Source organism: Diabrotica undecimpunctata, unplaced genomic scaffold (assembly GCF_040954645.1).
Source record: "Diabrotica undecimpunctata isolate CICGRU unplaced genomic scaffold, icDiaUnde3 ctg00001965.1, whole genome shotgun sequence".
Taxonomy (NCBI): Eukaryota; Metazoa; Arthropoda; class Insecta; order Coleoptera; family Chrysomelidae; genus Diabrotica; species Diabrotica undecimpunctata.
The window spans coordinates 1-14,418 of NW_027312978.1; the positions used below are offsets into that span (position 1 = coordinate 1).

Here is a 14,418-nt window from a genome sequence, read left to right on the forward strand (position 1 = left end):
CGCGCTATCTCAGAGTGGTTAGGATATTTTCGATTTGTTATCCAATATGTCTTACAGATGGCAGCTGTGTCAAGTTGCAATTTTGCAAGGTCATGTCGTCACGTCGTCAGTTAATTGCATTTTCGTGATGGGTGGAACGGATTTGGTGAGTTTCGGTGAGTCGGATTGAAATAATTATTTCATTTGACTTTCAAAATTGTTTGGAAGGGTCACTGGTGATGACTGATGACAATCTGAGTAAATTATCTTTTATTAATACATAAAGATCTGTGAAAAATTTGAGAATGTACATATGAAAACCAAATTAAATGTGAATGGATGTCCAATGTAATTATAATAAATTATAGTTTAGTTATAGGATTGGAGCCGTAGGTTCAAAACCGAAAAATAACTAGAGTTTACATTGCTATTGAAGATGGGACAAATGAACTACTTTCTTAAAATGACATAGGAATTGTAAATAACCCTGTCTAAAACTCGATTTCATTATAAAATGACTGGACAACTGAAATATTTTATATGAAAAAATAATTGCTTAATATTTATTGTACATTAATTAGATTCAAATGAATAAAAAGCTGTCATTGCAATTCATAAAATAGCAAAGAAGACATTTAAGAAGTAGTTAAAATGTTACGTTAATTTCAAGAATTGTCACTGTCAAATCACATTGAATACTTCAATCCTGTGAGTGGGAATATTGGAATACAGTTGTTTTCTTGTTTATGTAATCTTCAAGTCATACATTTTTTCTGTAAAAAAAATTTGAAGTAAAAATGTTAAAGCAACAGGTCTGTACTTAAATTTTACTGTATTTATTTGACATGAATAAATTTCTATATTTTGTTATAATCTTAAACTCTATATTGTACAATATATTATCAATTTGTAATATTTTCTTCATTTTTGACTGAGATGTATTCTAGGTATTCAAAAGATGTCTTGTACCCACCGTTCTGGCAGCAGTAGCCACAGATACAAAAGAGAAAGCTGGATCCCACAATAAAACTGAATCAAATCTGTGTAGGCCAAGTGAACTACCATTATACACTCCAGATCCTATCCATAATGTTAAACAAATTGATAATAGTGAGACCAATCAACTTGAAGAAGCAATAAGGGCTACCAGGTTGAAATTAGTTGAGATTAACAAAGAAGTCGAAGCTTATAAGAGGGTAGGAGTTGAACAGTTTGAGAAAGGAAAAGATGAATTAGATTGTAAGTACTTTAATTTGTAATTAGTTATCTCAATACTTGTACCAAAACCAAAAGTAGAACTGTGTTTTCTTTCTATGTATTGCAGCATAATAATAACAATATTATATCTGAACTATATCATCATCAGTGGCATTACAGCTCGTTATGAGCCAAAGCCTTCTTCAGAACAATCTTCCATTCGCCCCTGTCTCTAGCAACTCTTCTCCATGCTTTAACTCCGATGGATTTTAGATCATCCTCTATGTTATCTTGATACCTAAGTTTTGGTCTTCCTCTTGCTCATCTTCACACTGGTCCTATTCAGTCGAAAAATTTTCTGATCGTTGCATCTTCATCTCGCCTAATTACATGTCCTATCCATCGAAGGCATGCTAATTTAATACATTTTTAACTTCAGGTTCCCCAAAACTTCTGTATAACTCAAAGTTGTAGCGAATACGCCACAAACCCTGTTCTTGGACTCATCCATATATTTTCCTTAGAATTTTTCTGTAGAAATGTTTAAGCAATTCTTGTTCATTCTGTGTAAGTTACCACGTTCTGACCCGTATATTAACACTGGTCTTATTAGTGCCTTATATGAACTATATAGCACAGTTAATAATGTAAGGACAAGTACAAGTTGAGGATAATCTTAAATTACTGATAATTTAATAATATCCAATAAATTTTTACAAATTGTTATAGATCTTAGTTTTGAATTAGTTTGAAATTAAATTAACATAATGATTTTTAGATGTAGTCTGACACTCCTGCTACTTCGAGCTTCGTTAGTATGTGATGCCAATTTGCAGAATTAAAGGCATTCTTCACATCACACAACACAGCAATGGGCCATATTTTTCTCGTTCTTTTTACAGTGTAAGAGATCTTCTTCACTGCATCTATAGCCTGTCTGGCTTTTCTAAAATTGTACTGTCTATCTGAAATTATTCCCACTACTTCAAGTTCTTCTTCAATGCGTTTCTTTATAAGACCATCATAGAATTTTCCTCTACAATCTAGTAAGCATAGTGGTCTGAATGAGTTGGTTTCATTTAAATTCTTTCTGGTTTTGGAAAGAGTGTCGCCAATTCAGTTTATCTGGATATTCTTGCATATTCAAAAGTTAATTAAATCCTCTACATCAATTCAGGTTTTTATCAATTTTTCTTTGTATTATTTGGCCGTTCACTAAGTTGTTGCATTTCAGCCATTTTATTGTTTGCAACTGCATTGTGTATTGCAGATTTTATTTCTTGGGAATTAATTCTATTTTGTGTAGAGGTACTTTTAGGTTCTTCATTGTTTTTATTTTATTTGTCAACTGTTATTTGTTTATATAAGCTTGCATCTGACCTTACCCTTGACCAGCTGTTTTGTTGGCATAGGTGACTTCTTGAGTGGTCGATTTACAAACAATGTTTTTGTGCTCATTGTCGTTAATAATAGCTTTTATTGTGAAACTGTTTATATAAATAATTCAAATATTTACTTAATGATTGCGAATTCTTTTCACAGGGGTTGTAAATTACTTAAGACAAGAAGACAACACACTGCCAAAAATAGGTGCCATAGGGATTGGTGGTTTAACGGGTCTTATATTTGGTCTCAGGGGTGGTTTTATCAAGAAAACTGTTTATGCTGCTGTAGGTGCTCTAGGTATATCAGCTGTGTGTTATCCCAAAGAAGCATCCGAGTATTCCCAAATGGCACTAACTGAAGGCAAAAAATATGCAGTAGTAGCATATAACTTCGTTCATGGAGGTAAGCTTGTTAATTATTAGTTCTCTGTCAACACCTAAACTATAATCATCTTATGAGTACTAAATTCTATTCACAAGTGGACAAAAATCCATGTACCATGATATTTACAACTATAATATTACTAATATTTAAATGGGTAACGCGCTATCTCAGAGTCTAATAAATTGCGAATGTATCTGATTGCTGAATAATAATCTGATCGATCAATGTGATCAATGAACAATTTTTTCTTACCTAAATTATTACTAGAAACTTAAGACTAAAGATTTCTTAAGTCTTGTAACCAGATACACATTCTTATTGGGCTAGATGGTATCAACATTGAGAGGTTGAAGAAGTCATTTTTGTTCATATCGGTTTTACTATCTGTTTATACAAAAGCATTTTGTTGTAGATTGACAGGGTGGAATGACTTTCTATATTATATTCGCCTAACAGAAAAGTAGAATATCAACACTACCGACGCATGATATATTCATTCCCAAAATCTAGAGATGCTGAAGAGGTATCTCCTTGTTACAAATCACTTATAGTGTAACTGATTATATACAAAAGCGTATCAAAAGTAACAAGTAGAAACTCACAAGTAACGACAATCTACACCTCTAAACAAAGACGCATAATTTACAGTTTTAACACATATGGATTCAGTAATCCTTACGAATCACATTTATGTCTGTTGAATATAATTATAATTCTATATATATATATATATATATATATATATATATATATATATATATATATATATATATATAATTTTTAATTTTAATAGCTCTATATATATATATATATATATATATATATATATGTGTGTGTGTGTTGGTATAATTATAGTGTCGGTTTATAATTATAGTGTTATTTAAATAAACTTAGAACTGTGAACATTTTTAAGGTGTTTTCTGTTTTCTCTCAACTGAAGTAAGTAAATTTAATATTATTTTGACTCTATTATAATAATTGTTATGATGATAAAAGGGTTGCAAGTGTCAGTCCATAATTGAAAAGATATATTAAAAAGGTCAATACTCACAATCTAATATTTACTTTCAAAGTTTTACAGAAGCGATCGGCTTCGAGGCTTTCAATATTTGCCTCATCCTCAGGCCCAGCAAAGAGATTGTTTTGTTAAAAACCAATAATATAGATATCGCCAATAAGAAGTTTTCCGCTTACATCCAGGGTACTGTCTGTCTTCATCTTTTCCTTATGACACTATCATTGTAGTGAGGTGATATGTTGATCATTATATATGTATGTGAATAAAAGGTCTTACTAAGTAAAGAGCTTTAGGTCTTTACCTTTTAAGAACCTGTGACAAAAACAACAAAAAAAAGGACATCATGCTGCATAATATGTGATTTTCCATCTTCCACAAGTTTTTAAACTATATAAAGTCCGGATGTGGCAGCTTATACTGTATGTGTATTTGTCTTTAACTACTTTTAATTTTATTACAAACCAGAAGATAATCCTACCTTTTTAATAATAAAAAAACTTTGACAACAACAACATATATAATGATCAACATATCAGCTCACTACAATAGATAGAGTCATAAAGAAAAAGATAAAGACAGACAGTACCCTGGATGTAAGCGGAAAACTTCTTATTGCCGATATCTATATTATTGTTTTTTAACAAAACAAACTTTTTGCTTTGCCTGAGGATGAGGCAAATATTGTAAGCCTCGAAATCGGTCGCTTCTGTAACATCTTGAAAATAAAGATTTTGAGTATTGACCTTTTTAATATATCTGTTCAATTATCTATTATCTATTATTTTATTAGAATATTAGCCTGTAAATAATATTTTGCAGGTTTGTATACACAGTCACTAAAACAAATTAATATGTCGGACACGGATTCTGCCGATGAACTCGTAAACATACCTTTAACTCCCCCCAAAAAGAGATTGAAAAAAGGGCATTTAAGCGTAAACGTTAAAGAAATAATTGTAAACGTGTATAAACACGAGTTACAAGAAAATCTGGCGTTAATATTGTCCGCTGTTGAGAAAAGAGTAGCCGATAAAGTTGGAGTATCGGATAGTTCTGTGTTTAAAGTTATTAGAGCGATAAGAAGAATAGTGCATCAATTCTTTTTTAGAAATGAAATTCCCACGATAGATAGAGTTCTACAACAGGTCAACGACGACCCAATCTACCTGATTTCAAACGTACTACTTTTTACAAGCTTTTGAAAAAACTTCAATTCAAATTTGAAAAACGTGGCAGGAACAGTATGCTTACAGACAGAGATGACCTTGTAATCTGGAGAAGAGAATTTTTAAGGCAGATAAAAGATTATAGGAATGGCAATCGTAAAATATATTATTTAGATAAGACTTGGATTAACGCCGGTCATACTAAATGAAAAACATGGATTGATAAGTGAGTCACCTCATCAAGACAAGCATTTTTGGATGGACTCTCGACAGGTCTGAAAAATCCATCATGTAATTCCTGGACCCCGTTGTCCAAAAATTTTTCCTAGCAGGATGGCTTATAGAAGGGCATATCTGGATTCATTTCGCATAATGTGTCCAAAGTACTGTAACTTTCGAGATTTTATGGTGGTCAGTACCCCTTATTTCTTCTTCATTCTTCTGAGGACCTCCTCATTGGTGACTCGGCCAGTCCACAGGATTTTAAGTATTCTCTGATACAGCCACATCTCAAATGCTTCCAATTTTCTGCACATATCTTCGTTCAAGGTCCACGATTCAACGCCATAAAAAAGAACAGATTAGACGTAGCATCGCAGCATTCTTACTTTTATAGCAAGAGAGAGGTTGTGAATCTTGAAGAATGCCCCCATCCGGTTGAAGATGGATCTAGCTTTTGATGTGGAAATGAGTAGCAATGATAAATAAAAGATACGAAATTATTCGAAATTACATAAACAAAATGGAATATTTTAAAAATGAAAAACTGTAACCCATTTTATTCATTGTACCTATGTAGTTTTCCAGTACTTATTTTTCGTAATTGGATATTACTTATATGTAATAGTAAAAAGTTTTTTTCATCATTTTCAAAGAAAACCTTTCGTTTTACATCCGCAAAGTATGTTCCTTTGTGCGTTGTCGCCTATGCAATATTGGGGACGATCTATCAATGGATTCATATATAGTTTTGTCTCCTGAATCAAAATCTGAAAACGGCATTTTGATATGTCGAACCATCTTCGACATAACCGGCATCAAAGTCAAAAATAGTGACGTCACAATTCTTCTAAATATACATTCGTTTCTGCTGACACAAATAAATGTTAAATTGAAATCGAAACGTCGACTTAATAAATTTTATTTATTAATGTTAATGTAATGTTAAATGTATAAGTCTATCTACCCAATAATATATGTATAAGTATTTTCCCTAACTTTTACACAAGAAGAGGTCTCTTTTTTATATCATTAATGATAATATTATTACTTATTTCCAAATATTGGTCTTAAAGCGTAAAATGTATAAAAACAACTTTCTATTTTTTGCCTTTTGATTAATACCACAATTATCTAATGATGTGTGAATGACAGTTTACAAAAACTAATATTAAAGTATACTTCTTTGGAAGATTAATAATTGATTACTATTATTTTAACAGTAATCCTAAAAATTATAAATTAATTCATTTCAAATTTAGATGTTATAGACTGCTAGAATCTTAATACAACCCTGTACAATTATATAAATATCAGGTTTCGCGTGTTCTGTACATGCATTTGTTGACGGCTACTTTTCTGTTAAATGAATTTAGTATAATAGCAAATATATTTTTTTATACTTGATGTTGAGCTTTTCTACTTTTTTTACATGGGCCCTCCAGTAGTGTAGTCTAGCTTCTAATATAGTACCCATGTTGAACAACGCTTGAATACCTCATTTATTATATAATCTTGACCCCTTCATTTAGCTCGACGCCCATGAAATATATCGTCAACAAAGCCGTTGATAAAGTGCTTAAGATCGCATCTTACAGTGAATTTTGGTGGTTCTCGTTTCCGGTCAAAGGGCCCAACATTCGCGTATTTATTCCAAAGTTAAAGTACTTAAGATAGCATCTTACAGTGAATCCTGGTGTTTCTCGTTGTTCGATCAAAGGGCTAAAGATCGTATTTTAACCTTTTGTGTGAATCGTCTCATTTGCAGCAAAGGCTCATAAACATCGCATATTAGCACCGACATTAAATAAAGTGCTTAAGGTACTAGTACAGATCAGAAGGCTAAAAAAATTTCTCAGCTCCGTTATTAGTTAAAGTTTTGTCTCGAACGAAATCGGGATACCCCGTTGGTCCAGCGTATTCAAGAATGGCTCTTACGTAAAGAGTGTAAAGTTTACAGAATGACTGCATTGAAATTCTCGAAAAACACCTAAGAATAGGATATAATCTGTAGTCGCACGTTTACAAATATACACAAATATACACGTTAAGTAAAATGGTCGTACCAAGTCAGGCTGCTGTTTACGATAACACAAAGGTCGTTATACGAGAATACAGAATCTAACGGTTGTCCGTTAATAAAGTACGGTACAAGTGGGTTATTTTTAAAAATTCGAAGCACTACACATTTTCCACATTTAAGAGTAGTAGCCTTAGTAGTACTAGAAACACCAAGTTAAAATAGAGTCCAAGTCCATTTGGAGGGTTAACTGGTTTGTGATTGGATTGGCATATATTGAAGTTGGATTGGCATATATTGAAGTTATACTTCTATACGCGCGTTCGACGTTGGAAATTTATACGGGAGTGAATCGGCAAAATCATTACATATGTAAGATATAGGTAAGAGAGAGACAGAAGATATATTTTCTCTCTCTTTCTCTTTTGAGAATGTATGACCGGGCATACTCTCAATGTTTTCCCAGATTACATGTTGTGGTATGTTATTCCACTCTCTCACTAACAGATCCTTAAGCTCCTGTGCGTTGTTAGGAGGAGGTGTATGGGTTTGAATACGTTTTTTTTAATCGGGATATCGATGGGATTCAGGTCCGGAAACCTAGCTCTTCAGGGTAACCACGTAATTCCAACCTCGTCCAAGTATTGCATACATATCCTGTCAACGTGCGGTCGCGCGTTGTCCTGCATAAAAACGGTGTCTTCTCCAAGCCCTGCCATGGTGGGAATAACATGTTCTTCCAGAATCTCCGTAATGTACCCTCGTGTAGTTAGGGACCCATTTTCGATGAAGGGTAATTCTGTGCGGAAGTCAGAAGATACATTTCCCCGAGCCATGACCGAGCCCCACCAAATGGCATTCTTGGAGCAATGCAAGCTTGTAAAAATCGTTCACCGGTTCTCCTCCAAACTCTTACACGTCCATCGGATCCAGTTAGGCAGAAATGGTATTCATCTGAGAATAACACTTTGCTCCAATCATTAATTCCCCAATGCGCGTATGCGCCCGGCGAAGTGGCGGTCCTGTAGCCATTACCCGAGAAGATAGTCCAGAAGAACGAAGTCTTCTCCTGACTGTTGCAACGCTAACATTGCAATTCCGTACTTCCTGTAGACGATTTCGATGCATAACCGCAGTTGAGGTCCGGTTTCGTAAAGCCTGAAACACAAGGAAACGGTCATCTCGTGCCGTGGTCGTTCTTCTTCGTCCAGAGCCAGGTCGTCTGGTTAGCAAACCCGTCTCCTGAAAGCGTTGAAGCACTCGTTGAACCGTAGAAAGGCTTACGCGCTATCTCAGAGTGACTTGCGTTGAGTGTGACCTCTAATAATGGCACTAGTGAAACACTAATAATGGCTCTAATAAACACTAATGGTGGCAATAATAAACGTTTGTTTGTTGCGTTTGAATAGAAAGTCGAAGCACAAATGAGACATTTAAAACAAGCGGCAGTTACAGGTACCGTTCATTTTGGGAAGTGTATAGTTTTCCGCGAAATCGGCATTATTGGAATTATTTGTTACAAAGGAAACCGCTAAGCCGACAAGAATTCTCAGAAACATGCATTAGTTTGTATTTGTGTTATTATTATTTACGATAACGCTCGCTAAAAATGAAATAACGGTGTAACACCTAACCTATATACCTAATTCTGTTTCTCTTTCTGCTCTCTCTTCTAGAAGTATAACTTCTACCGGGTCCCACTGGAACAACCCACACCCGTTTAATTAATTAAGCCATTAATGTATTTAATAGTTAAATAATGTTCACCGTTATTTTTGCGAGTAAAATATTAATATACGAATAGAAAAAATATTTTGAATCATTTCGCATTATTTTATAGCCTCATATTTAATATGAACAGCCATTATTTCTGCAGCTTCTCGTTTAATTATTTTAAAGTTTTTCTGTTATATTATATATCTTGCTATTAGTGACATTACATTATTCGATAAATTATGACGTTTGTTTCATTTAATTTCAGTGAAAAAAGATGATCCACCATTAGAACTTCCTTCTCTGCCTAAACTGCCAACTAGCTTAGACGAGGCCTGGGAATCCGTGAAATCCTTAGTTTCATCTGAAAAGGAACCAGAAAAAAGTAAAGATCAACAATAAAAGGTAAGTAAATGTACATACATTGGTATTATATATCTTCTTCCTATATTAGGCATGTATTTGTCCGATTTTAGACTTTTTAGGTTGTCGTATTTGTGACGTTAACTGTCAGATATCTCATCATCTTTTAAAAGGTCTTGCTGGTATTTAGTATTATGTATCTTTACCAGAAATTGATTTCAGTGCCCCCATTTTTGACGATCTAAGTACTCTCTGTTTCTGCTGCGTCTGTCCTGGATTCTACCGATATGTCTTCTACACGTGTTGTTTCCTCCTTTTCGATATTAATGCCTTTAATTCTTGTATTATGCATTGTTTGATTTTAGGGGATGTATCGCTTTCCAGTTGTTGTTTCTGGATATCCTCTAACTCTCCATTTTTCTGTTGCGTTGAGTGGTCCTTGTCTTTCTATTTCTCGATCTTCCTTGTGTATTTGTTCTTTGATCTTTTGGCAGAGATCAGTTTCTTTCAGTCTTCACAGATTAGTTATAGGTGTTGTGGTAATTGTTTTTATTTTCTTTAGTTTGAGTATCATATCTGGTAAAACATGATTGTGGTCACTTGCTATATCTGCATATGGGTAACCTTTGGTCAATACTATGGAAATCTGGTGTATAATGATGTAATCAATCTGGTTCCTTACTATGGTCTCACCGTCATATCTGGGGGCTTTCCAAGTGTATATTCTTTGGAGTGCTAGTTTGTTCCATATGTTCTTGTTAATGAGTTTTTGTTAAACTGGACTAGCTTCTTTTCAAGTCTTTTGTCTAATTCATTGTAAAAGCTGTGTGTTTCTTCCTCTATGCTATAAGATGTCGGTGCGATTATTAATATTTAAATGCAATTCTGTCCATTATCGGTATGGTATAAACCCTTTGGCTGATCTTTTAGTTTCCTTGCTGATGAGCCATTCCATTGTGATTTTGTGGGGTGTTATCTCCAGAGTAATAAAACAAGTAGTTGCTTATTACACTTCTGCTGCTATTAGGCCATCGAACTTCACTACATCCTACTCTCGAGTACGAAATGAGTACTGTAACAATACTTTTAAATCATCTGGAATATTCAAAGATCCTTACCTAATATTTTTATTTTTAGGTAGCCATCTTGACGTAATGTGGTGAATTATTATATACCAGCCACTGAAGTAATGCAACTGTACATATTTTTAAAGTAAATTATACCAATATTTTGTTTTTGTATTATAAAAATATGCTTATTCGATGTCATTAAAAAATATATATATCAAAGTATGTATTCATTTATACGAGCTGATAATCAGTTATTTTCTACCTGTATTCTTTGATTCGTTTGAAACTAAGAATGAGACCCAATTGAAGGGCTTGGTGCAATAACCGTGCACGTGCACATTGCATAGTTTTGAGAAAAATGAGGAAAACGTGTTATTTAGTCATAGTTGAAATTATGTGAATTTTTTATTTTACATTTGTAATATAACCAAAAACTCATCTTTTCTAACAATATATGTATATGTTCACTTTGGTTTTTTTCTTGAAATTTGATGTTAAATGTTGCACATAGACGGTTATTGCTACCAAATAAGAAACGTTGTCTGAAAAATAGTAAAAATGCTATGTTTTTGCAAAAAATCTTTTTTATTGGGTATAACAGAACTACCCTAAGAACAAAGTACGTAATACAATAATAAATTCTACTATACTATTACTGTAATAATGCAGAAAATCAAGAGTAAAATAATAAAAGAGGACAATCTAAAACACTCTAAACTCTAATTTCACTATTTGGGAGAGTGATTCATCATTTGAAGGCGGAGAAGTGGGGAAAGACGTATGAAAATCCAGTGGCGTACACTCACTTTTATTTCAACGTTAATTATATTATATTGTTTAAATATTATTGTTCAAAATAGGCCACAATATATTTATCTGCAGGTTTTTACTAAAGTTTCCATCTCTATATTCAAAGACCGTTTTCAAAGATATAAATTATAGTTATATTTATTTTATTTGTTTATTATTATATATTTATATAATCCTATATTATTTATTTTCTTTTTTTTTCTTAACTTCAAAAATGGTCTCTGGAATATAGATCGAAACGTCAGTAAAATAAACATGTAAATAGATGTATTGTGGCTTATTTCCAACATTCTCCCTAAAAATACGGAATGCCACAAGCAAAAAGCCACAGAAAAATAAATATTACTATATTTTGTATATTTGAAAACGATCTCTTTATATAGAGATCGAAACGTCAGTAATTTAACATTTCAATAATATATTGTTACTTATTCCCAACATTATTTCTAAATATACAGAACGGCAAGCAAAAAACCATAGAAAAATAAATATTACTATCACTTGTATATTTGAAAACGATCTCTTTATATAGAGATTGAAACATCAGTAAATTAAACCTATAAATAAATATTTTGTGGCTTATTCCCTACAGTCTCCTTAAAATACAGAATGTCACAAACAAAAAGCTATAAAAAACAAGTAATTTTGCAGAAAACTTACTGATGCCACCCGGCTGTCGCGGAAGTTACGCTAAAACGTCTTTTGACGTGACTCGTCCTTAAAGAGTTACACAATGAAATTTTTTTAAAACAAATTTTAAGACAGTTTCCACACCAACCCAAAGGTATGTCTTGTGGCGCGTTACTTTTTTTTTAATGGGTGTTCGCCAAGAGCCATATTGTCCCATTAAATAAAATGAACAAAACACTTAAACAGTATAAAACAAAATAAAATTATATAAAAACAAAATAAAAATAATTTTTGATGTAACAAAACATTGTACTATTCTATTTAAACACAAACACTATACACACTTACTATGTTCTCGTTTTTTTTTTGTTTTTGGTTTTTTTTATGCTGATGTTCCTACTAAACTATTAGAAAATATTATTCGCTGTCTAAATCTGAAGATGCAGTGCTGCTATCGCTGTCATTATCTTCACCTGGTGTAATTATAATTGGCTCTAGTAAAACTTCGACATGAGTGTCAAGTTCCCACATACGATGTTCTTTAATTATGTGGCCTATACATTTAGCCCATTTCTCTGGAGTTACATGGAGGATTGCTTGAATTAAATTCTAAATTGAGGATTTCTACTATAATCAGAATCGTCATTTTTTGGCAATCAGTGTCTGCCCGTTTGATTGTATCATAAAATATTTGGCGAAAAGGGAAAACATGTTTTTTCACTAAAGACATAATGCTATCCTATTTTACTTATTTCAGTGGTATCTCTTCCTTATAAACCAGAGGAGCTCCGTTTAGGTAAACAATCGTTCGTGAACTTTTATTTTTAAGCATGTGACGTTAAAATGTGTTGTTTATGTGCTTCATTTACCGAAATATTCTCAGGGGATGCAGAATCATATAAAATCTATGTTTTGATAAAGTGAAAGGGCGTTTTTTAACTACAGCGGATTAAAAAAAAAGGCTCGAGATATGTTTTGAAATCAAACACCATGTCCTGTGTTACACGTTCCACAGTGAACTTTCTACTACAGCTTTCAACTAAAATACATACATACAAAACCTCTTTTTTATGCTTCTTTTTTTCAATTTTTACAAAATCTTGGACACATTGGTAAGAAGCTGTGACCTGGCGCAGGTAAATGGTGTACTATTTGAAAATTTTCCGTTCTTGGCTAAAGTTAAAAGGAAATGGATCATAACAGTATTTGACCCCCCACAGTTGTCAGTAAATATATGCAGAACAGTAACAAAACTTTTAATATCCTTCTGTATAAAATGCCACAAAAACGATACAGTTTCTATGGAGCCTTTCTTCGCAACTGTTTCGTCAAACATATAACTGACTAATTTATTATTAGAAGAAGAGTAAAAAAACTTATGGTAAACCCAGATCTGCCTAGCATACAATATTTTCCCCGTAGTCAGAACAGGAAATGGCAAATTTTGCTGATAATCGAAACAAACAGTCTCCAGTTTCGTCGATTTGCGCCATTTCAGTTTTTTCTTTTAAATCATCGTAGAACGCTTGGGCTTTTCGGAGATGAACTTCTTTTGAACGTTCAGTTGGTGCTTAAATTCGTCCGTAGAAGCAGCATCAAGTTGTATTTTCAACAGATCACAAGTAGCACAAGTGTCCGATCGTGGATAACCAAATGACAAATTACAATGTTCTGTGAAATAGGTACCTATAATAATTTCTATTTAAATGAGAATAAGCCACAATTAAAGGTTAAAGTAAGTTTATTGATGTTTCAATTTCCACTTCCGAAATCGTTCTCAAAATACAAACATTAGCAAATTAAACAAATTATAAAATCCGTAAACTAATTTTCGAAACCAAATTCAGATTTTTGCTTTAATCTGTGCCTTCTAAGAATTGCAAGGCAAAATAGACGTTGATAAAGATGTTATTATTTTATATCAGAGTTGCTTCCTAAGACATAATAGATTTATTTTCATGTTCAGAGCAACTGTGAAAGCCGTTCTGAAGAGGCCTATTAGGCCGAAATACGTATAAGCGAATACACAGACGCCCTATACGTGAAATCAAATCTTAACTGTCTTTTCCTTTTTAAACAAATTATGTTTTTTTGTTACTTGGTAAAAAATTCTTCTAATAATTTAATTTTATCTGACTCATTGATATTGCCAATATTGTTGAGTTGCGTTACTGGGACGACTTTACTTGTAAGATAGTTCATTCGATTACATGAAATCAACTTTAACTTGAGAATATCCGTCAGAAAAAAATCATAGCATGTAATTCGTCTTACGCGCTATCTCAGAGTTACTATTATGACAGTAAAATTCTCCTGTTAGTGATTCCATAGTAAATCGTGAAAAAAAAAATCAGGAAAAAAACCTCATAATACTATCCCAACATGGTATTTGGTCATTTAGTTTACTCTCCAATTTAAAAAACATAAATGATGTATCCTCGATATGTTACTGACTTACTAATA

At 32.9% G+C, this 14,418-nt stretch overlaps 1 protein-coding gene across 1 annotated transcript; it reads left to right on the plus strand.

The window, feature by feature from the left end:
* Nucleotides 1-644: 644 nt before the first annotated feature.
* On the plus strand, nucleotides 645-10,734 carry LOC140431769 (MICOS complex subunit Mic27-like). The gene is made up of 5 exons (XM_072519652.1): nucleotides 645-791; nucleotides 927-1,218; nucleotides 2,719-2,964; nucleotides 9,351-9,487; nucleotides 10,583-10,734. Exons 1-4 carry the CDS (start codon nucleotides 777-779, stop codon nucleotides 9,482-9,484), a joined length of 687 nt encoding a protein of 228 aa, XP_072375753.1. The 5' UTR covers nucleotides 645-776; the 3' UTR covers nucleotides 9,485-9,487; nucleotides 10,583-10,734.
* The last annotated feature ends 3,684 nt before the right edge of the window (nucleotides 10,735-14,418 follow it).